This window comes from Rutidosis leptorrhynchoides, chromosome 5 (assembly GCF_046630445.1).
Source record: "Rutidosis leptorrhynchoides isolate AG116_Rl617_1_P2 chromosome 5, CSIRO_AGI_Rlap_v1, whole genome shotgun sequence".
Classification (NCBI taxonomy): Eukaryota; Viridiplantae; Streptophyta; class Magnoliopsida; order Asterales; family Asteraceae; genus Rutidosis; species Rutidosis leptorrhynchoides.
The window spans coordinates 338,730,054-338,756,113 of NC_092337.1; the positions used below are offsets into that span (position 1 = coordinate 338,730,054).

At 38.5% G+C, this 26,060-nt stretch overlaps 2 protein-coding genes across 2 annotated transcripts; both read left to right on the forward strand.

Annotated features, from left to right (window-relative positions):
- Window positions 1-1,038: 1,038 nt before the first annotated feature.
- Window positions 1,039-3,474, forward strand: LOC139849598 (uncharacterized). The gene is made up of 3 exons (XM_071839235.1): window positions 1,039-1,495; window positions 1,607-2,010; window positions 2,206-3,474. Exons 1-3 carry the CDS (start codon window positions 1,039-1,041, stop codon window positions 3,472-3,474), a joined length of 2,130 nt encoding a protein of 709 aa, XP_071695336.1.
- A 923-nt stretch (window positions 3,475-4,397) lies between these two features.
- Window positions 4,398-4,763, forward strand: LOC139849599 (uncharacterized mitochondrial protein AtMg00860-like). The gene has a single exon (XM_071839236.1). The coding sequence runs from the start codon at window positions 4,398-4,400 to the stop codon at window positions 4,761-4,763; it is 366 nt and encodes a 121-aa protein (XP_071695337.1).
- Window positions 4,764-26,060: the final 21,297 nt, after the last annotated feature.

The following is a 26,060-nucleotide window of genomic DNA, read 5'->3' on the forward strand; positions in this document are numbered from 1 at the left end:
AATTAGTTGTATTCACTTAGATGATTGAACTAAGGTGAAGGATTGCTATCTTTATGATTTGAACAATTGGATCTTATTATTTCATGTATTGTTTGGCTAAGAACGACTGTTATTGTGATTTATCATTAGTTGAAGTTGCGGGGATTATTAACTAGTAAACGAGAGTTGAATGAGTGGTGATCTTTACTAGGTTATTGAACGTGAATAACTTAGGCTTTTGGTGGATTGTATACGAGAGACCGGTACAATTGATTAATTAGTAATTAAACTGTGATATAACTTAGTAATTGTGGAATTATTAGGGAGGCTTAAGCAATTCAAGTCAAATTAATATATTGATTAATTCACTGGTAACTAGATTAGAGAATTAGGATCAACGAGAGTTGGGCTAGTGATTTAGTCAATACTCTGTGAGAATCGAGAGATAATCATAGTGTTACCATCATTACAATTGTTTGAAATGAACTTAACAGCAATCCTGATCCGAAGGAATTGAATCTAAGTGGATACTTTTGTCTTTATTAATTTTCATTCAAGTTTATTACGCTTTTAAACTCTAAACAAAACAACCTTAATTTTACTAGAGTAATTACAAGTTAAAGTTTCTGATAAAACTGCTCTCTGTGGACGAACTGACAAATTTACTTATAAATTACTGCACGATCGGGACTAGTTGCTTGTATTGTGTGATAATTATTGGGTGATATTTACTAGTTATTATTAAAGTATAAAACACACATCAACTTTTTGGCGCCCCTGCCGGGGAGCGGTGTGTCTTAGGATTTCAAGCTTTTAGTTATTCGATCCATTCGTGAAAACTTGTTTTCGCGAAAGTTACTTTTCTGTTATTTTAATTTCAGTTTTACGCTTTGGTTTTGTGGTGGTGTGAATGAAGGTTAGGTACTAATAACTCTGGAACCGTCTAGAGTTTACCATACACGCAGCAAAGCTAAAGAAGAACATGAAATCGCCGAAAGTTTCTTAGAGTTACCTTTTTATATTCCGGATTTTGAACATATTAAGAAAGAAGAAGATACGATGGGTAAACTAGCAAGGGGTCAATCTATGGAAGCAATGATGAAAACCGTTAGGGCTGGTAACGGACATGCCATTACCCAACCGGCAGTTGATAAAGATTTTGAGGTCAAGGGGCAGATTCTTAACATGATAACTCATCAGTGCCAGTTTAGGGGTACACCAAAAGAGGATGCGTTCGAACATCTTCGAAACTTCAAAAGCATCTGCAATCTGTTCAAAATCAAAGATGTTGCGGCAACTGTTATCTATTTGAGGGTCTTTCCTTGGTCTTTGAAAGATGACTCAAAAGACTGGTTGGAATCATTGCCCAAAGGTGAGATTGATAGTTGGACTACAATGGAGGATAAGTTTCTGCAGCGTTTCTTTCCAGCTTTAAAGGCTGTTAAATTGCAGGGTGACATCAATCACTTTGTTCAAAAATCAAATGAGACACTTTATGATGCATGGACACGGTTCGGTAAAATGCTACGCAATTGTCCCCAACACGGGTTGAACAATTTTAACAAGGTCCAGATTTTCTACAAGGGTGTCAATGTGCCGACAAGGAAAGAAATTGATATTGCTGCAGGTGGTTCGTTAATGAAGAAGACTCCGGATGAAGCTTACGAGATCATCTCTGAAACTGCTACGCATTCTTTTGATTGGCATCAAGAGATGGAAGTCTCTCGCTCTTCTCATGTTTATAGTACTGAAACTAGTTACGAGCTTACTTCGGTTAAAGCTCAACTTGCGACTTTTAAAAGACAGATGGAGTCAATGACTAAAGAAATGCACGTGATAAGATTTGGTTGTGAGTTATGTCAGGGGCCACATCTTATGAAAGATTGTGATCAAGCAACAATGGAGGAACAGACTAATTATCTAGGTTATGTTAAAAAGGGTGATTTTGCGCTTAGTGAATTTCCGGGTGGAAGGCAGTTTTTCAACCAAGTGGGTAATACGAGTGGCACTAATTATCAGAATGGTAATCAGGTTTATCAGGGTAATCAGAAAACATATCCGTACAGGCCGTCTGGGTTTAATAACAGAAATCAGCAAGCACCACCGAGAAATTTTCAGCAACCTTTTCAACCAATTCAGCAGTCAGAAAATAAGATGCCTCCATTGAAAGAATTGCTAAGGGGTTTCATTATGAAAACTGACGAGAGTATTATTGCTCTAAGATAGGATGGCGAGTTAACAAAGCAACAGGTTAGGAGTCAGCAGGCCTCGATTCAGAACTTGGAACGAGATGTGGGTCGTATTGCTCAGTCTTTATCGGAGAGACCACCGGGTACTCTCCCATCTAACACGAAGTCTAATTCGAACAACAAGGGACCGGTTAGAAATGAGCAAGTGAATGCCATAACCACCCGAAGTGGTTTGGTTATTTACGAGGAGACACCAAAGTCTCCTCCTGTCTTTTCTCCTGTTGTTCCTCCTAATGTTTTTCTGGTACCTATTAATGAGGAAGCTAAAAAGGATGAATCTAAGGATGATGAGCCAAAAGTTCAAGAGCAAAAGAATGATGATCCACCAGAGATCACAGCTAAGCCGCCATTGAAGTTGTATAAAGCGCCAGTTCCGTATCCTAAAGCCTTGAAAAAAGACAAGCTAGCAACTCAATATCAGAGGTTCTTGGATATGATCAATCAAATTAGTGTGAACATGCCGTTGGCGGAAGTGATAAAAGGTATGCCCAACTACGGGAAGTTTCTAAAAGACCTGATATCATCGAAAGGTAAGTACCAAGAGGTGTCGACCACATTCCTCAATGAGGCGTGTTCAGCCATTTTGCAAAAACAAAAGTTACCTCCCAAATTGGGAGATCCGGGTAGTTTTATCATCCCTTGTTTATTGGGTGATTCGGTAGTGTATGATGCACTAGCTGACTTAGGGGCAAGCGTTAATTTAATGCCTTATTCGTTGTATTTGAAACTTAGCCTAGGAGATTTAAAACCGACAAGGATGGGGATCCGTTTGGCCAACCATTCTTTTGATACTCCCATAGGTATAACCGAAGACTTGATAGTGAAAGTAAACAACCCTTGTCCAAATAGGGAACCATTAGTCTTTCCGGCCAATTTTGTAGTGCTTGAAATGAAAGAGGACACTAAAGTGCCAATCATTCTAGGTCGACCTTTCCTAAACACCGTGCATGCTATCATCCATGTCCAACAAAATACATTAAGTATAGGTATGGGGGATGAAAGAGTGTTTTGTCCTGTAGATAAAGCTATGAAACAACCCAAGTCCACTGATGATGACACTTTTTTTCAACTTGATATAATAGACTTGTGTGTTGAGCATGATTTGCAGGAACTATTGGAGGTTGATACCACAGGTTTTGTTCCTATGGATGAAAGCGATGAGTTTGATTTAGATGCTGAATTTGAAAGCTTTATGAAAGTGGATACGGATGATGAATTAAGTGATGAAGAAGATTCCAAAGAATAGGAACTGGTTGAAGAGATCAAGGAGGAGGATAAGTTCTGTATTAAAACTTCTTTAGAAGAACCACCTATGCTTGAACTTAAGAAGCTTCCAGAACATTTGGAGTATGCCTATCTTCAGGGGACTTCAGAATTACCGGTAATTATATCTTCTACTCTTTCTAGTGATCAAAAGGGTCGGTTAATTAATTTGTTAAAGGCTCACAAAAAGGCAATAGCTTGGAAAACGACCGACATACCGGGAATAAATCCCTCCTTTTATACTCATAAAATCCTCTTAGAGGATGAGTATAAACCTGTTATCCAAAGGCAAAGGAAGCTAAACACGAATATGAAGGACGTTGTGAAAAAGGAGGTACTCAAGTTACTTGACGTCGAGTTAATTTACCCAATCTCCAACAGCCCATGGTTGAGCCCTGTCCAAGTTGTACCAAAAAAGGGGGTACAACCGTTGTGCTTAATGAAAAGAACGAACTTGTTCCTACGTGCACGGTTACTGGTTGGAGAGTTTGTATAGACTATCGTCGTTTAAATGACGCCACTAGGAAGGATCACTTCCCGCTACCATTTATCGACCAAATGCTTGAAAGATTAGCGGGTAAGGAGTTCTACTGCTTCCTAGACAGATTCTCCGGGTATTTCCAAATCCCCATTGACCCCTTAGACCAGGACAAGACCACATTCACTTGTCCATTCGGTACTTTTGCTTATCGCCGCATGCCTTTCGGGTTATGCAATGCACCTGGAACTTTTCAAAGGTGTATGATGGCAATCTTCTACGACATGATCGAGGAGTGTATGGAAGTCTTTATGGACGATTTCTCCGTCTTTGGAGACTCCTTTTACTCGCGTATATCCATTCTTGAACGTATGCTAATTCTTTGCGAGAAAGCAAATCTTGTTTTGAATTGGGAAAAATGCCACTTCATGGTAAAAGAAGGCATCGTTCTAGGCCATAAAATACCTCGTGTGGGTATTGAGGTAGATCAAGCCAAACTAGAGGTTATCTCTAAACTACTCGAACCTTCGAATGTTAAGGCCATTCGCAGTTTTCTTGGACATGCGGGCTTCTATAGGCGATTCATAAAAGATTTTTCAAAAATGGCCCGCCCTATGACTAGACTTCTTGAGAAGGACGTTCCTTTCGAGTTCAATGATGATTGTAAGAAAGCCTTCTCCATTCTGAAAACCAAGCTCACACAAGCTCCTATAATTGTATCACCTGATTTCAGTTTACCTTTCGAGCTTATGTGTGATGCTAGCGATTATACATTGGGAACCGTCTTAGGGTAACGCCATGATAATCATTTTCGTCCAATTTACTATGCGAGTAGGACACTAATGGGAGCTCAGGTTAATTATACCACAACTGAGAAAGAGCTCTTCGCGGTTGTCTTTGCATTCGATAAATTCCGTCCTTATTTGGGGTTATCTAAGACCATTGTCTATACCGACCACTCGGCCCTTAAGTACCATTTTGCTAAGCAAGATGCGAAACAACTACTCATTCGTTGGGTTCTTCTCTTACAAGAATTTGATATTGAGATTCGCGATAAAAAGGGGGCAAATAACCTCGCTGCTGACCATCTTTCTGGACTTGAGAATCCTAATTTGGAAAAAATTAATGATTCGGATGTTAAAGACACGTTCCCTGATGAGTTTTTGATGCGGGTCGAAAAGGACCCCGAAGTCCCATGGTTTGCGGACTTCGCAAATTATCTAGCCTCGGGTTCAGCAAAAGAAGAAATTCTTTGCGGATTTGAAATATTACTTTTGGGATCACCCCCATCTTTTTTGAGTTTATGCGGATCAAGTGATTCACCGGTGTGTGTATGGGAAAGAAGCTTAACAAATTCTTGAGCATTGTCATCAAGGTCCCACCGGTGGTCACTATGGGCCAAGCCATACCGCCAAGAAAGTTTTTGACTCGGGCTTTTATTGGCCCTCGATCTTTAAAGATGCTCATGCGTTTGTACATACTTGTGATGCATGCCAAAGAACGGGCACAATCACCAAAAGGGATGAGATGCCCCAAACCGGCATCCAAGTGTATAAAGTCTTTGACGTGTGGGGAATTGATTTATGGGTCCTTTGCCAATTTCCCACAACTGCAAATATATCTTAGTAGCCGTCGATTATGTATCTAAATGGGCAGAGGCCAAAGCTCTACCGCAAGGGTCGTGGTGAATTTCTTGAAGAATCTTTTCTCGCGCTTTGGAATTCTATAGGCACTCATTTCTGATTGTGGCACCCACTTTGCTAATCACCTTCTTGAAAAGGTGTTAAAGAAGTATGGCGTTACTCATAAATTCTCCACCGCTTATCACCCACAAACGAGTGGATAAGTGGAGAATACTAATCGTGCTCTGAAGCGTATCCTTGAAAAACGGTTAATGATAATCCGAAGACATGGCAACGCAAATTAGATGACGCGTTGTGGGCTTTCCGAACCGTGTTCAAAACACCTCTCGGAACCACACCGTTTCGACTCGTTTATGGGAAAGCATGCCATCTTCCAGTAGAGGTGGAGCATAGAGCTTATTGGGCGTTGAAAAATGTTAATATGGATCTTGAGAAGGCTGGTGAAAACAGGCTTGTGCAACTAAATGAGTTAGATGAGTTAAGGTTAGATGCAAAATAACGAATAACAACAACTATAATTGCAATCAATTGAGCACTAGACACAAATACACTATGTAATTGCATAAAAATCTGATCGAGAAAAATTAGGGTTAGTGATTATACCTTAAAACACAAATTGATTGATGCTAGAGTGTGTAGAACGATCAAAGCAACAATCTTTATGCACAAAGTTTTAGCAAACAACAACTTTTGACGATGGTGTTCTTGGGGGCTGAGGTCGACGAGCAAAGGGGTGAGGGAGAGAGCAAAAAGTCGATTAGGTTGTGTTTAGGGATAGCTCATACAGTGTTTTATCTATCAATAAATTACATTAGGGCCTTAACTAACCCATCTAATGACCCAATAACCCAATTTAGTCCAACAAAGGGTGAGTGGAGGGGGGTTCGGCCGAATGAGGCCCACTAGGGTGGGTCTCGGGCTCGTTTGGTCATTTACATGTACGTGTGTGGTCCGTTTCGAGTGCCGTTAACCGTACCGGGTCTCCGGAACGTTAATCGGTCGTTGAAATTCAATCACCGAGTTGAGTTAATTGGAAGAGATGGAAAACATTTCAAGGTGAATGGTCATCGGTTGAAGTTATACTATGAGAAATTCAATGAAGCCGAGAAGGAAGACCTTACCATTTACGCGGAGGAAACGTGATCATGTTATGGAGTCTAGTAAAAGACTCGTTAAAAAATCAACCTTGTACATATTTGTAAGTTTTTCTTTCTTTTATTTGTCGTTCTTGCATTTTTAAAAAAACATAAAATCCAAAAACATTATAAAACCAATATAAAATCTAAAAATTTGGGGTTTATTTTTTTTCCTTTTTCACTATTGTCCTCTCGAATTTATCTTTGTTATCTGATTTCATGTAAATGAGGGCATTACATGATCTTAAGTGTGGGGGGGAGATAAATCCTCGCGGACATTTGCGGCCAATTTGAAAAAATTTGAAGAGCTTTTTCATTCAGTTTTGTTAAAAATTAGGAAGCAAAGTCTTCCAGGATTTTAAAATCCAAAATTGTAGGATGATTCAAGTGCATCCATAAAGGAAGTTGAGTCTTTCGAATGTCTGTCTTACTTGGTGTAGGAGACTTCCTAATCTACATCATTTCATCCTGACATTGGCTAATGCATCATTTCACGATGTTTTACACCAATGTATCGTACTGTGGGAAGAGGAGCTTGAGCTTCAAACGTGCTGTCTTTTTATGTAAGAGCAATGACTTCATGCTAGCGTTTGCTTAGACAACGCACGCCATGGTCCAAAGCCATGGTAACCTTTAAAATACGGGAATGTAGTATCTACTTCCTACATTTTCTTAAAACTAGTATAAAAGCTAGATGCGTGGGAAGTGGGGTCCAAGGACCTTAAATAAATTACAAGTGTTTAAACACTTCCGGGAGAATCGAGTCCTCCCATGTTGTTCTTAGGAAGTAAAGTCTTCCGAACTTGTAAGTAAAGTCTTACAAGTTATGCTTATGTCAAAAGACCATTTCTTGAAAGTAAAGTCTTTCAGGTTTCGTGCAATATACCCTCCGAAAAATTTACACCCAAGGTAGTTCGCTTTAGTGAAACTACCCGTGCGGCTGTCCCATAATCGGGAAGGCTTGTATGCACACTGGCTCTTGAGCCAAATTGTGGAATTGATGGACCTCTTAATTAGCCACGTAGGGCACTAATTCCACGAACCTCCTTCAATGCTTTCGCCCTACTATGAGAGAAACCATAGAGTTGTGATAGAAAGCTTGATGAGTGCCGGTCATCCTATGCCCGGATTGATCATAAAGATAGGGGTAACCAGTCCCCTACGCTTTGGCGCACCCACCTTAACCCAAATTTTGGAATTGACGGTTATATTTGGAATTGACGATTATTGGTGTTTTGGGGGCATGGAGGTGAAAGAGGGATAGATAAAATGGGTTGATTAGAGGAGCATATTTTTGGAGGCGTACACTTGGTGAATGGTAATTCTTATGTTGCTTTAGGTTTTGCCCATTTCGGTTATATTTTATGATTTTCATGGTGATTATAATTCATGATACATATTGATTGATACCTTGAGTCTACTTTTGGTGAAATTGAGTAAATTGTTAACGATATTGAGGATGATTTTGATTGGTATTGTTGAGTCAATGGCTATCCCGTGAATCCTACGTAATTGATCAAGGTCAAGGGGTCAACTTTTAAAATATGAAAAGTATTTACTTGATGATTGATGTTATGAAGACCTTTTAGAAGATGCAGTGGACTTTGACCGGGGAATGATTGTTTCGGGTAGACTTAGGCTTGAATGGATGTTGAATGTTGATGGTTTTGATTGAAGACTTGAGCCTTGTACTAATTTTGTGAAGACTACACGATATGGAGTTAATGATTTTTGAAGACGATATCGGTATGTTCTTTATTCTATTACTTTTGAAGATTTGTTCGAGTTTGTTTATTTTTGTTCGAGTTAATATTATTTGAAGATAGACTTGTTTGAGGACAAGCAAGGTTCAAGTGTGGGGGATTTTGATATTGCTCCGTTTATACATATCTTTACTCGCAATATCATTTAGTTTTTATTGAGTTTTTGGTTGATAATTAAGGAAATAGTGAAGGAAATGTTAATGATTGAGTTAATACGTTTATGAAATGGTTTGAAGAGTTATATGGTTTTGGAAGTTTTCTGGTTAAAAGTTCTGCTGTTTTGAAGAAGAAATCGTGAGCTGAAACGGAGTGCCAAGAGAAGAATTAAAACAGAAAAAATACTGGTCGAAATAGTGCATCTCGCGGCCGCGATTCCACTCAATGTGGTCACGAGTTTGGACTTGCTCGTGATAAAAATCTCGCGTTTCCTATTCGTTAACAGAACTTCGGAAGACAGGACAAGGCAACCTCGCGGTCACGATTTGATGTAATGCAGCCGCGATTGAGATGAAGACTCGCGACCGCGATGCATCTAATGCGGTCACGAGATTTGGCATCTGACTCAGTTTTTGGGTTTAAGTATAAATAAGCGTTTTTAACCCTTTTTAGGGTGTGCAGTTTTCTATTTGCGAATTTTATTGTTCCAGCCACTAGGGTACGAATTTCTAAAGTTTTTATTCAGTTTTTCATTATCTTTGCAACATAACAACAATTGTGGTTAGTTTAATCTTGCTATTACTTTTATTCTTATTTATTTTAATGGATTCAATGGTTTATTTTGCATGTTCTTATGTTCTTTATTTTATCATGAGTAGCTAAATTAGTTGTATTCACTTAGATGATTGAACTAAGGTGAAGGATTGCTATCTTTATGATTTGAACAATTGGATCTTATTATTTCATGTATTGTTTGGCTAAGAACGACTGTTATTGTGATTTATCATTAGTTGAAGTTGCGGGGATTATTAACTAGTCAACGAGAGTTGAATAAGTGGTGATCTTTACTAGGTTATTGAACGTGAATAACTTAGGCTTTTGGTTGATTGTATACGGGAGACCGGTACAATTGATTAATTAGTAATTAAACTGTGATAGAACTTAGTAACTGTGGAATTGTTAGGGAGACTTAAGCAATTCAAGTCAAACTAATATATTGATTAATTCACTGGTAACTAGATTAGAGAATTAGGATCAACAAGAGTTGGGCTAGTGATTTAGTCAATAATCTGTGAGAATCGAGAGATAATCATAGAGTTACCATCATTTCAATTGTTTGAAATAAACTTAACAGCAATCCTGATCCGAGGAAATTGAATCGAAGTGGATACTTGTAATGACCCGTATTTTTCTGATCATTCTATACTTATAAGATTAATATTTACATAAATTAAACCTTACCAACATGATAAGTAATCCAAATTGTTGAGATTTGTGTTTCTGAAAAGAGTTTTACACAACGTTTGACCGTCCAATTTGACCGATGATATCACGAACTATATAACATACGATAATTATACGTTTGTATATATATATATATATATATATATATATATATATATATATATATATATATATATATATATATATATATATATATATATATATATATATATATATATATATATATGTATTTATATATATTTATGTAACACCCCGTCAGAACACACTAACGGAATATTAACTTTAGGTTCCACAGTTAACGGTCACGCCCTCTATATGAGACGTTTTCCGAAAAGTAATCGCATTTATTTCAAAAGCATTTTCATTAAACTAAAATAAAACCAAGCGTTGACATTAATGACATAAGTAAATAATCCATAACATTATTTAATAGGAAACAGTTTTAAATGCGATAAAATGTTCTTGACATAAAGACCCATGCTGGACTCCAATCCAGTATATGCACCACGTAGCACATAATAATCAAAGCAAAGCGGAAGCTAAGTACCTTTAAGAACCTGAGATAAAACATGAAAACAATCAACAAAAATGTTGAGTGAATCTACAGGTTTAAGTAAATCAATTTATCTTTGTTAGACCACGAGATTTAGTTCAAAGCAGTAAAAGTTATACAACAGTTATGAGCACTTGAATATAAAGCTTTAACCCGCGGATAGCTTAAATGCGCTACACGTCTTCCTTTACCCCATATTGCAAACGCTGATCAAGCATTCAGTTTCAAAATTATAAGCACCCAGTTCGTTGAGTGAGGTTTGTCAAACCTACGGTACCGTCCTTATAGTTCGAGCCTTACAAAGTAATTAATATATTCAAGCTAGAGGCTTTTGGATCAAACTCATTGTGCATATTCAGTTTTTGTACTCGTGTCTAATGCGTAAAACAGTTTAAAACAGCATGTTATCTCATCCTAAAAAGTAAAAGTGTATGGGACTGTAGACTCACCTTAGCAAAAGCACTTGTAATTATCTTAGCAAAACGTACGGTTGTCGAACAATCTCGACTGAACAACGCAACCTAGATAAGTAAATCATCTAAAGTATACACTTATAGGTCAAACCATGTCAACCCATAGTGTACACAAAGTCCTAGTGCTCAGACTGACTCAACGAACAAGTAAAAGTCAACTAATCCAAGCAAGTCAACAAAAGTCAACGAAAGTCAACCCTAAAGTCAACTCGGTCAAAGTGGTCAACTAAAGTCTAACATCTCAGTAGGTCATACAAACATGATCAATAAATCAAACCTAGTTCAAGTATCATTTACAAGTCATAATTAAGCATAATGCACTTTTGCACCTTAAAGCATGCCTTAGAAATTCGTACGTCATAGAAAGATCCAACTATAGCTCATAGCACATAAATCATTAAATAATGAATAACTCCAGATCATAACTACACTTAAAATCGATTCCAAAAAGTCTAGCCAAAGCCTCATACGATAAATAAAAGTCCAATATCAGAAAGGGTCAATTCATAGTTCATTACAGCAATTTCTGCCCGCGCGTCAGTTTTTAAACATTTTTCATAAAATATAGAAAATAGATTTTGACGAACGGCCAATTGGAGTCATCTAAAAACATCTCAAAAGTTTATTGTTAAAATAATCAGAAACATTGCTTTAGCCAATTTGTACAGTTTTGCAAATCTTTACAGACTCATCAATTGTTGATCATCAACCGGACACATCACAAAGACGGGCATATATCTCATGGAAAATCACGTTTTCTCAAGTTCTCATACAAATGAAACATGTCAAGGAACATTTTAACTAACATATTTCAGAAGATCAAAGTCTAAATCAATTCCTAGTTCACTTTAGCAATTTTTATGTAACTTTGAAAAATGATTCAGCTCACTTTAAAAACCAAATCTTCGTTTTGACATAACGGGAGCATTACATAACCTTTTGACGCAAATCTTAAGTCTAAATTGCATAAATTTTCACAAGGAATACAGTAGTACACTTTATACAAGATAAAACACAAAGCATGCAACTCAGAAAGTTCGTATATCATGCAAACCTTAACGCAAACTTCGATTAATCATATCTTGAGCTTACGATAACGAAATCATGCAAAATCAAAGTCTAAACTCAATAGTTTTTCGATCTCTATCCATATAGATAATCATCCAAGATCAGTTCATAGGTCAATTTTATCAGATCATTAAAATACAAATTCGTTTTTCATGCAAACAACGCCATTCGAGCAATTAAACAATAAACGATAACACGAGACACCATTAATTGAGCACTAGACTTGATTACACTATGTAATTGAACAAAAATTAGTTCTAATAAGATTAGGGTTTATATTTTTATACCTCTAGAGATCAAATTGCCTATATCAATGCGTAGAGGACGATGAAAGCAACAATGTTCGTGTAGAGTGCAAGAGCAAACAAGTAAAAATTGATGATGATTAAATTGTGAGGTTTTCAAAAATAGATGGTGATTAAATTGTGAGGTTTTGAGGGTGTATATATAGACTCATGGATTATGAATTAATAAATATTCATTTATATTTATTGTCAATGATATCATATTAAATATCTAGCATATCTCATAAAAAATGTAAGCATATCTAATATTAAATGTGAACATAGATTTGATTGCTAGTCTTTAAGAAACATGATCCCTATAATCAAGGGATATGATATCAAATCATATCAATTAACAAAAGTTGAAAGTGATAGGTTCATTTACTTACGTATGAATATGAATTGAATGAATGAAATGGATTCCACATTTACATTTTTAGTCCTTATATTTCAATATGTCTTACAACTTTATTTATGCAAATACACCACTTTCTAGGGTCCTTTTAGAATAAGTGGTGTGTAATAAAACTCATGTGTAATAAAAATAATAGTAGCCCATGAATGTTGAAAATCTTGGCTACTTTAAATGTGTCTTTTCCATAAGGTTAAAACTAGTAGGTTCAATGTGTGGAAATTTGTGTCTAAATGATATGTACTAGATAAGCTTTAATATATATGTCATTATCTATATTGATTTTCTTATAATATACGATTTAGTCCTTGATCATTGTAAGTTTATTTAATTTGTTTAATGATGATGTCAAAGATTCAAAGTTTAGGTAATTTCAATTACCCGACAGTCTCGTGAGACCTCTGTTGCAGTTTTCAAAACCGTGTCGTTTTCTCAGTATTTCAAATTATGAAATAAGTTTTTCGACTAATGTAATTATATATTAAATATGTTAGTTCATCATGAACTCAAGTATGCATTTAACTCAATTAAATACACGAATCGGAAGTAAACACCGTATAATACTTTAACGGACAGTTAACAAAGTTTAACGGAAATAGCTAGGATATTACATTACCTCCCCGTTAATGAAATTTCGTCCCGAAATTTAGTGCACGTCCGCCGAAGTTGTCTCGTTAGGAAACAGTTGCGGATACTTTTGCTTCATTTGATCTTCACGTTCCCATGTGAATTCCGGTCCTCTTCGTGCGTTCCATCGAACTTTCACAATCGGTATGTTGCTCTGCTTTAGGCGTTTGACCTCACGGTCCATGATCTCAACAGGTTCTTCTACGAAATGAAGTTTAGGATCTACTTGTATCTCGTCCAAAGGAATTATCAAATTCTCGTCTGCCAAACACTTCTTCAAGTTTGACACGTGAAACGTATCGTGAATCTCGCTAAGTTCTTGAGGTAAACTCAATCTATAGGCTACGGGTCCAATTCGTTCAGTAATATCAAAAGGTCCAACATACCTTGGACTTAACTTGCCTCGTTTCCCAAAACGTACTACACCTTTCCAAGGTGATACTTTCAGCATGACTTTGTCACCAACTTGAAATTCTAGAGGTCGTCTTCGATTATCAGCATAGCTCTTTTGTCGGCTTCGAGCAGTTTTCAACCTCTCTTGAATTTGTACAATCTTTTCAGTAGTCTCGTGAATAATCTCGGGTCCTGTCAATTGACTATCCCCTAATTCACTCCAGCATATTGGTGATCTACACTTTCTCCCGTATAACATCTCGAAAGGTGCGTCCTTGATACTCGCGTGATAACTATTGTTGTACGAGAATTCTGCCAATGGTAAGTGCCTATCCCATCCGTTCCCAAAATCAATAACACATGCTCTCAACATGTCCTCTAAAGTTTGGATGGTTCTTTCGCTTTGGCCATCTGTCTGTGGATGATATGCTGTACTCATATCAAGTCGAGTTCCCATTGCCTTTTGCAATGTCTGCCAAAATCTAGATGTAAATCTGCTGTCTCTGTCGGAGATAATAGATATCGGCACACCATGTCTGGAAACCACTTCTTTTAGGTTAACCTGTGCCAACTTTTCCATCTTATCCGTCTCCTTAATCGGTAGAAAATGAGCTGATTTTGTGAGACGATCAACAATAACCCAAATGGTGTCGTAACCTCCCACAGTCTTGGGTAACTTAGTAATGAAGTCCATTGCAATACCTTCCCATTTCCACTGGGGAATCTCTGGTTGTGTCAGCAGTCCTGACGGTCTCTGATGTTCTGCCTTGACCTTAGCACATGTCAAGCATTTACCAACGTAGGTAGCAATATCGGCTTTCATATTGGGCCACCAATATAGTGCCTTAAGATCTTGATACATTTTGTCGGATCCAGGGTGAATAGAGTATCTTGACTTGTGTGCCTCATCTAGCACTAGTTCCCTTAGTCCGCCAAATTTTGGTACCCAGATTCTATTAGCAAAGTAATGAGTTCCATCATCTCTAATGGCAAATTGCTTATCTAGGCCCTTGAGTGATTCAGTAGCAATATTCTCTTGCGTTAATGCCTCAAGTTGTGCATCGCGTATCTGAGAAGTAAGGTTCATTCGGACAGTCATATTCAGCGCTCTAACTCGTAGAGGTTTAGCCTTCTCTTTCCTACTCAAGGCATCTGCAACAACATTAGCCTTGCCAGGATGATAGCGGATCTCACAGTCGTAGTCGTTTAGCAGTTCTACCCTACGTCTCTGTCTCATGTTGAGCTGTTTTTGATCGAAGATATGTTGCAAGCTCTTGTGATCGGTGAAAATCGTAAACTTAGTACCATACAAGTAGTATCTCCACATCTTCAGTGCAAACACCACAGCACCAAGTTCCAAATCATGTGTCGTATAGTTCTGCTCATGAATATTCAACTGTCGTGACCCATAGGCAATGACTTTCTTCCGTTGCATCAACACGCAACCAAAACCTTGTCGTGAAGCATCACAGTAAATCACGAAATCTTCATTCCCTTCGGGTAAAGACAAAATCGGAGCAGTAGTCAATTTCTGTTTTAACAACTGAAATGCAGACTCTTGTTGCTCAGTCCATTCATACTTTTTACCCTTGTGAGTCAATGCTGTCAACGGTCAGGCAATAGTAGAAAATCCCTCAATGAATCTTCTATAATAACCGGCGAGACCTAAGAATTGCCGAATCTGCGTTGGCGACTTAGGAGTCTCCCATTTCTTGACTGTTTCTATCTTCGCAGGATCAACTTGAATACCATTAATACCCACGATATGACCCAAAAATTGAACTTCTTGCAGCCAAAAGTCACACTTCGACAACTTAGCATACAACTGCTCTTTCCTGAGCATCTCAAGTATCAAACGGAGATGTTGTTCATGTTCTTTCTCGTTCTTTGAATATACCAGAATATCATCAATGAACACAATAACAAATTTGTCTAGGTATGGCTTACACACGCGGTTCATGAGATCCATGAACACTGCCGGTGCGTTCGTTAACCCAAACGGCATTACTGTAAATTCATGATGTCCGTAGCGTGTTCTGAACGCTGTCTTTGGTATATCTGTCTCCTTTACTCTCATCTGATGGTAACCTGACCTCAGATCAATCTTAGAGTAACATCCTGATCCTTGCAACTGATCAAACAGATCATCGATCCTCGGTAATGGATATCTATTCTTAATAGTCAGCTTATTTAGTTCTTTGTAATCTATACAAAGTCTCATAGATCCATCCTTCTTCTTAACAAAAAGAACTGGAGCTCTATCTATAAAGTCCTTGGCCATGTAGCCCGCCTTCTTGCACCAGTCATAAATCAGAGCATTGTAACCCTGATGTTCTTCACTATGGGGAGCACTTCGACGCAGAATAGCATAACATGCTAGTTCAAATAACAAACAAGGCTATAAACAAATATACTAGCATCGAGTAGTGATGCATAGTAAGTAGTAATAAATCGCAGAGATTTAGTAGTAATAGCGGTGGATAGTAGTGAGTAGTGTTAGCTAGTACTAGTAGTAGTAAACATTAGTATAAGTATATATATGATAACAGTTTAAGTAGTAGATTATCATGCAGCATAACTACGTATAATTATATTACCACACAACACATAACATAAACGAGGCATACGTAGTAGTGTAGTAATCCACAACAGTTCTAGGTACGGGTCGTAGTCTAGACTCGCTTAGGTGTCTTAAAGACTCATATGGACACTCTAATGCAAATCCTAGTTCCCTACAACCATTAGCTCTGATACCAAATGTAACACCCCGTCAGAACACACTAACGGAATATTAACTTTAGGTTCCACAGTTAACGGTCACGCCCTCTATATGAGACGTTTTCCGAAAAGTAATCGCATTTATTTCAAAAGCATTTTCATTAAACTAAAATAAAACCAAGCGTTGACATTAATGACATAAGTAAATAATCCATAACATTATTTAATAGGAAACAGTTTTAAATGCGATAAAATGTTCTTGACATAAAGACCCATGCTGGACTCCAATCCAGTATATGCACCACGTAGCACATAATCATCAAAGCAAAGCGGAAGCTAAGTACCTTTAAGAACCTGAGATAAAACATGAAAACAATCAACAAAAATGTTGAGTGAATCTACAGGTTTAAGTAAATCAATTTATCTTTGTTAGACCACGAGATTTAGTTCAAAGCAGTAAAAGTTATACAACAGTTATGAGCACTTGAATATAAAGCTTTAACCCGCGGATAGCTTAAATGCGCTACACGTCTTCCTTTACCCCATATTGCAAACGCTGATCAAGCAATCAGTTACAAAATTATAAGCACCCAGTTCGTTGAGTGAGGTTTGTCAAACCTACAGTACCGTCCTTATAGTTCGAGCCTTACAAAGTAATTAATATATTCAAGCTAGAGGCTTTTGGATCAAACTCATTGTGCATATTCAGTTTTTGTACTCGTGTCTAATGCGTAAAACAGTTTAAAACAGCATGTTATCTCATCCCAAAAAGTAAAAGTGTATGGGACTGTAGACTCACCTTATCAAAAGCACTTGTAATTATCTTAGCAAAACGTACGGTTGTCGAACAATCTCGACTGAACAACGCAACCTAGATAAGTAAATCATCTAAAGTATACACTTATAGGTCAAACCATGTCAACCCATAGTGTACGCAAAGTCCTAGTGCTCAGACTGACTCAACGAACAAGTAAAAGTCAACTAATCCAAGCAAGTCAACAAAAGTCAACCCTAAAGTCAACTCGGTCAAAGTGGTCAACTAAAGTCTAACATCTCAGTAGGTCATACAAACATGATCAATAAATCAAACCTAGTTCAAGTATCATTTACAAGTCATAATTAAGCATAATGCACTTTTGCACCTTAAAGCATGCCTTAGAAATTCGTACGTCATAGAAAGATCCAACTATAGCTCATAGCACATAAATCATTAAATAATGAATAACTCCAGATCATAACTACACTTAAAATAGATTCCAAAAAGTCTAGCCAAAGCCTCATACGATAAATAAAAGTCCAATATCAGAAAGGGTCAATTCATAGTTCATTACAGCAATTTCTGCCGCGCGTCAGTTTTTAAACATTTTTCATAAAATATAGAAAATAGATTTTGACGAACGGCCAATTGGAGTCATCTAAAAACATCTCAAAAGTTTATTGTTAAAATAATCAGAAACATTGCTTTAGCCAATTTGTACAGTTTTGCAAATCTTTACAGACTCATCAATTGTTGATCATCAACCGGACACATCACAAAGACGGGCATATATCTCATGGAAAATCACGTTTTCTCAAGTTCTCATACAAATGAAACATGTCAAGGAACATTTTAACTAACATATTCCAGAAGATCAAAGTCTAAATCAATTCCTAGTTCACTTTAGCAATTTTTATGTAACTTTGAAAAATGATTCAGCTCACTTTAAAAACCAAATCTTCGTTTTGACATAACGGGAGCATTACATAACCTTTTGACGCAAATCTTAAGTCTAAATTGCATAAATTTTCACAAGGAATACAGTAGTACACTTTATACAAGATAAAACACAAAGCATGCAACTCAGAAAGTTCGTATATCATGCAAACCTTAACGCAAACTTCGATTAATCATATCTTGAGCTTACGATAACGAAATCATGCAAAATCAAAGTCTAAACTCAATAGTTTTTCGATCTCTATCCATATAGATAATCATCCAAGATCAGTTCATAGGTCAATTTTATCAGATCATTAAAATACAAATTCGTTTTTCATGCAAACAACGCCATTCGAGCAATTAAACAATAAACGATAACACGAGACACCATTTGTAACATCCCGCCTTTTTCCGTTTTCTTTTCCGTTATACTAATTTAAACTCCGTTACATGTCTATAACATCTCCCGTTAATACGCGTTTTAAAATATTCCGTTTAGGTATTTTCCGCACCCGACTACAAACTCGAGGGACTAAAATTGACACGGGGCAAACTAGTTGACTAGGTCACCTAGTCCACCCCAATCACCACCATTCAACCATCTCTCTCTCTCTCTCTATCTCTTTCTCTCTAGCAAGAACACACCCAATTTCCAAACTCATTCAATCATCATCTAAATTCGATCTAGGAGGCTTACAACAAAATAAATTACATGTTCGTGATCCTCTCTTCATCCTCTTCGTTTTGGTACCAACTTCATCTCGTTTGGGTAACATTTCTAAAACACTAGTTTTCTTTAAATTTGTGTTCTTGACTTAAAAGTATGATAATTAGTGTCTATGGCTCATTGTGATGTCGTGTAAGTAATTTGTATGCTCGATTTGTTGTTTTTGGTGTAACTAGTTCATTATGAAAATTACTTGCTAAATCCTTGATTTTGGATGATCAAATGTTATTAGATTGTTAATGTGCATGTTTTAAAAGTGTTACTAGTATCATTAGCTTCATTTGGATGTAAAGATTGATCTAAGAAACCTCTTAAACTTGATTATGAAATTTGGTGATTTTTGTTAGGGTTTCATGAACTAGGAATGGATTTTTGATGCATTAAATGACATGAAATGTTAATTGTAAGTGTTAGGTTGTGTTGTATGCTTAATTACCTTCGAAACGGCATATTGTTCATGTAATTTGGCTATCGAATCATTAAATGGCGTTTATGACTTGTATGCATTGAATGAGGAGCATTGATTGCGGTTTTTGGTTGTTGTAAATGAAAGTTTGATTGATAAAAAGTGCATAGTTGCGTTCCTTGTCAAAATACCTTTCCGGTGATATAAAATGCATGCCTTGAATGTTTGCGGTTTGTAAATTGTGTTGGGTTGAGTTTTGATTCGTGCACTTAGGAGTTTCAGCAACCAGGGCCTGGAAACACCTCAGGACGCCGTCCAGATACCCAGGACGACGTCCCACTTTTCTAACCTAGACGCCGTCTAGGAATTGGGGACGCCGTCCCACTCTTTTAATCGAGACGCCGTCTAGCCATTTGGGACGCCGTCCCATTTGGCTAAAACTGGCTGTTTGCTTTGGTCATTTGACATGAAAATGTTTGCTATGCTACGGACCTCCGATTAACATGAAACTTGGCCAACATGCTCATATATGATTATATAACTTAGAAAAATTGTCGGATATCCAACCCGACCCCGTTGACTTTTCTGTTGACTTTGACCCGACCAAGTTGACTTTTAATCAAACTTAACCAAATAATTGTGCAATCGTTCTAACATGTTTTTATACTTGTACCTTGCATGAAACATGACAATTTGATTCACATGCTATTAGGATCGAGTCTTAACGAGCCATAGGACTAATTGAACATCTTTGACCTATCGTGTTTACCGTTATTGATACAAACCTATTGTTTAGGTCAAGACTAGCATTGTTCTTTGCACACGTTTACTTGTTGAAGTACTTTACTACTCGTGCACTCAAGGTGAGATCATAGTCCCACTTTTACTCTTTTTGAACTTACATTTGGGATGAGAAAACATAAACATTTCTTTACTAAGTGAACACAAGTACAGGAAAAACAAACATTCTACATACGAGTTTAGAACAAAATCCTCAATTCGATTATCATTAGTTACACTTGCCGGGTGTAAGCGAGAACTTATGTTGTATGGATCCATATGGGTTTGACAAACCCTCATTCAAACGGTTCGCTACCGTTTACGAATGAAATATATTTTCGAGAAACAGTGTATGTTCTAGCACTAAGTGATGGGGTTCAATGGAAGGAAATGTTAAGCATTGATAATTGGGTGCTCGTGAAACAAACTTTTGGAATGTATTACTATTAATTCATTGATGCAAATCTTGTGGTTCACTTGTACTTACTTACTTAAACCTATGATTTCACCAACGTTTTCGTTGACAGATTTCTATGTTTTTCTCAGGTCCTTGAACGATACATGATACATGCTTCCGCTCATTATTTGATACTTGCATTGGATGTCGAGTATATGTGCATTTCATGGAGCGTCTTTTGACTTTACTTTAAACCGTGTCGCCTAGATTTCATTCGTATTATAACGTTGTAACTTAACTATTGGTTGAACAATTCTTGTAAACTTTGGGAACAATCTTTATTTTGAAATGAAGGCGACATATTTTGGTCAAACTTTGTCTTAAAGACTTATGACCACGTAACGGGACCTAAGTAGACGGCGCCGTCAAACATGATTTGGTCGGGTCGCTACAGATGGTATCAGAGCGTTGGTTGTAGGGATTTAGAGTTCATTGGTGTCAACCTCGAGTCATAGGGTACATTGATGAGTCTAGACTACAACCGGCATATAGACTTGAAGTAGGAATTACTTGACTACTTGTGCATTTATACTCGAACGCTTCTACTCATATCTACTCTTAGTTCATCTTAATCTCACGTTGTTTAATTTGATTGACACGCCACCTTGACTATATGAAATGATGTCGAATGCACATATGAATCAGGGTAATATAATTTCCGGGATTATATTACGGTGACTCATATGAACGTTCCGACATTATGACATAAAGAATTTAAGGCGAGTCGAGGAAAAACTTCTCTTTATCTTTATTCTATATCACGGTTAGTATTATTGAGAATACTAATCAATGATATTCTTGTGTCTTGAAGGAACAATGGCTCCTCGTCGTGTACGCCGCAATGAAACTCCCGAACAAGTTCTCGAACGGATGATAGCCACCGCCGTAGATGCGGCCATGGCCGGTCACTCATCCAACAACAATAATAATAACAACCACAACAACAACAACAACAACAACAATGGAGCCGGAAACTCAAACGAGGGATGCTCCTATAAAGCTTTCATGGGGTGCAAACCTCACACTTTTGATGGAACCGGGGGACCGGTAGTGCTCACCCGATGGTTTGAGCAAACGGAAGCCGTCTTTAGCATAAGCGGTTGTCGGGACCAAGACAAGGTCAAATACTCCACTCACACTTTCTCCGGAATTGCTCTAACATGGTGGAACACCTATGTTCAATCGGTGGGTACCGATGAAGCTCATGCCCTCTCTTGGGCCGATCTAAAGGAAAAGATGATTGTTGAATATTTTCCGCGCGAAGAAACCCGAAAGCTTGAGGAAGAACTAAGAGCTTTGAAAGCGGTCGGAAACGATCTTAAAGCTTATAATCAACGCTTCGCCGAACTATCCTTGATGTGTCCTAATCTTGTTAACCCCGAATCTCAAAGGATTGAGCTCTACATGCTCGGTCTTCCAAAAAGCATCAAACAAGGGGTGATGTCATCCAAACCCACTACTCATCAAGCCGCTATGAACATGGCTCGCCAACTAATTGAAACGGTTGACGAAATCGTAGTTCCGGCACCTAAGGCCGAGGATAAATCGGGCGGCAACAAAAGAAAGTGGGAACCCTCCTAATCAAGCAACAACAACTTTGCTAAGAAGCCTTACACCTCCGACGGCAAGAAAGGTTATGCCGGGAACCTACCTCTTTGCAACAAATGCAACAAACATCACTTTGGCGAATGTAGTAAGTTAATTTGCCACCGGTGCCAAGGAGTTGGCCATAAGGCCAACGATTGTAAAAGTGCCACTCCCGTCGCTCGAAAGTGGCCCAATGCACCAAAGACGGGCACTTGTTTCGAATGTGGTCAAACAGGTCATTATAGAAATGCATGCCCAAAGAAGAAAGATAACCCCAACACGCGCGGCCGAGCTTTCAACATAAACACCGAGGAAGCCCGGGATGACACTGAACTAGTCACGGGTACGTTTCTTCTCAACAATTCTTATGTCTCTTGCTTATTCGATTCAGGTGCCGATAAATGCTTTGTATCCAAGACTTTGACTCATTCTTTTAGCACTCCACCTCTTCCATTAGATACCACTTATACCATTGAAGTGGCTAACGGGAGACTATTAAGTGCCGACACATATTACCGGGGGTGTACGATAAACATTTTGGGTAAGGAATTTGAAATTGACTTGATACCCATGGAACTAGGAAGCTTTGATGTAATAATCGGTATGAATTGGTTAGTCAAAACGAAATCTCACATTCTTTGTGATCTTAACGCAATCCGAATTCCTATCGAGAATGGTGAACCTTTGATCGTCTATGGCGATAAGAGTTGCACCGGACTCAACCTCGTTTCGTGTATTAAAGTTAGAAAACTACTCCGTAAGGGTTGTTTTGCGATCCTTGCTCACGTTAAGAAAGTCGAGTCCGATGAGAAGCACATCGATGATGTGCCAATTGTTAGTGACTATTCCGATGTATTTCCCGACGAATTGCCGGGTCTTCCGCCTCATCGACCGGTTGAATTCCAAATCGATCTTATTCCGGGAGCCGCACCCGTAGCACGTGCACCATATAGACTCGCTCCATCTGAAATGCAAGAATTGCAAAGTCAAATCCAAGAACTACTTGATCGTGGTTTTATCCAACCTAGCCATTCACCTTGGGGCGCTCCAATTTTGTTTGTTAAAAAGAAAGACGGATCCCTACGAATGTGCATTGATTATCGTGAACTAAATAAATTGACGGTTAAGAACCGATATCCTCTTCCTCGCATCGATGACCTCTTTGATCAACTACAAGGGTCTTGTGTATATTCGAAAATCGATCTCCGCTCGGGTTATCATCAATTAAGGGTTAAGGGGGAAGATGTCTCCAAAACCGCTTTCCGGACTCGCTATGGTAGTTATGAATTCCTCATCATGCCATTTGGTCTCACTAACGCACCGGCGGTGTTCATGGATCTTATGAACCGCGTGTGCAAACCGTATCTCGATAAATTCGTTATTGTGTTCATCGATGATATATTGATCTATTCTAAAAATGAAGAAGAGCACGAACAACATCTCCGACTTGTGCTTGAACTCTTGAGAAAAGAACGACTTTATGCCAAATTCTCCAAGTGTGAATTTTGGTTGAAGGAAGTTCAATTTCTTGGTCATGTTGTAAGTGATCAAGGCATTAAAGTCGATCCCACGAAGATCGAAGCCATTAGTAAATGGGAGACTCCTACTACTCCTACTCACATTCGTCAATTTTTGGGTCTCGCCGGGTACTATCGTAGATTCATCGAAAATTTCTCTTTGGTTGCACGCCCTCTAACCGCATTGACTCACAAGGGAAAGAAATTCATTTGGGCGACCGAACATGAATCCGCATTCCAAATCTTAAAAACGAAGCTAACCACCGCTCCTATCTTGTCACTTCCCGAAGGCAATGATGACTTTGTTGTATATTGCGATGCCTCAAAACATGGTTTTGGGTGTGTATTGATGCAACGAACGAAAGTCATTGCTTATGCTTCTCGACAACTCAAAATTCATGAACGAAACTATACGACACATGATCTCGAACTCGGAGCCGTTGTCTTTGCACTTAAAATGTGGAGACACTATCTTTATGGAACCAAGAGTACTATCTTCACCGATCACAAAAGCCTTCAACACATTTTCGATCAAAAGCAACTAAACATGAGACAACGAAGGTGGATTGAAACCTTAAACGATTACGATTGCGAGCTTCGTTACCATCCCGGGAAGGCAAATGTAGTAGCCGATGCCTTAAGTCGAAAAGAAAGAGCGGTGCCTCTCCGTGTCCGAGCTTTAAACATCACCATTCACACCAACCTTAATAGCCAAATTCGGGTAGCCCAAGATGAGGCTCTCAAGGATGAAAACATCTCTCTCGAACACTTGAACGTCCTCACCTCTCGATTCGAAGTTAAAGAAACCGGACTCCGATATTTCGCCGGAAGAATTTGGGTGCCTAGTTATGGGGATCTACGAAGCCTTATTTTAGATGAAGCCCATAAGTCACGATACTCGATTCACCCCGGTGCCAATAAGATGTACCACGACCTTAAACAACTATATTGGTGGCCGAACATCAAAAGGGATGTAGCTACTTATGTTTCCAAGTGTTTGACATGTTCCAAAGTCAAAGCCGAACACCAAAGACCGTCCGGACTACTTCGACAACCCGAGATCCCGCAATGGAAGTGGGAAAGGATAACGATGGATTTTATCACCAAACTACCAAAAACGACGGGCGGTTATGATACCATTTGGGTTATTGTTGACCGTCTCACCAAATCCGCACACTTCCTTGCCATGAAAGAAACGGACAAAATGGAGAAACTTGCACAACTTTACATTAAGGAGATCGTAGCCCGACACGGCGTACCTTTATCGATTATCTCCGACCGAGATGGCCGTTTCGTTTCTAGATTTTGGCGTACATTGCAAGAAGCGTTGGGAACGCGTTTAGACATGAGCACCGCATATCATCCTCAAACCGATGGACAAAGCGAACGTACAATTCAAACCTTAGAGGACATGTTACGAGCTTGCGTGGTTGATTTCAGAAAAGCTTGGGACAAGCACTTACCTCTCGCCGAGTTCTCTTACAACAATAGTTATCACGCGAGTATTAAAGCCGCACCTTTTGAAGCGCTATATGGCCGCAAATGTCGTTCACCTCTTTGTTGGGCCGAGGTAGGCGACGTGCAAATCACCGGACCCGAACTCATTCACGAAACCACCGAGAAAATCGTTCAAATCCGAGATAGGCTTAGGACGGCCCGAAGTCGTCAAAAGAGCTATACCGACAAACGACGCAACGATCTTGAATTTCAAGTCGGTGACCGAGTAATGTTAAAAGTCGCACCTTGGAAGGGTGTAATCCGTTTTGGGAAACGCGGGAAGCTAAATCCGCGGTATATTGGTCCTTTCGAAATCTTGGAGCGTATTGGAACCGTTGCTTATCGCTTAGATCTTCCGCCTCAATTGAACTCCGTTCATCCTACCTTCCATGCATCTAACTTGAAAAAGTGTCTTGCCGAACCCGATATCGTCATTCCTCTCGAGGAACTTACTATTGATGACAAACTTCATTTTGTGGAGGAACCGGTTGAAATTGTGGACACCTCCGTCAAGACATTGAAACAAAGCCGAATCCCGATTGTCAAGGTTCATTGGAATGCCAAAAGAGGACCCGAGTTTACTTGGGAAAGACAAGACCAAATGCAAAGGAAGTATCCTCATCTATTTGTGAATTCAGAAACGCAAGATCTCGAGGAAGAAACAACGACTACTACGCCTACTTAAATTTCGGGACGAAATTTCTTTTAAGGAGTAGGTAATGTAACATCCCGCCTTTTTCCTTTTTCTTTTCCGTTATACTAATTTAAACTCCGTTACATGTCTATAACATCTCCCGTTAATACGCGTTTTAAAATATTCCGTTTAGGTATTTTCCGCACCCGACTACAAACTCGAGGGACTAAAATTGACACGGGGCAAACTAGTTGACTAGGTCACCTAGTCCACCCCAATCACCACCATTCAACCATCTCTCTCTCTCTCTCTCTCTCTC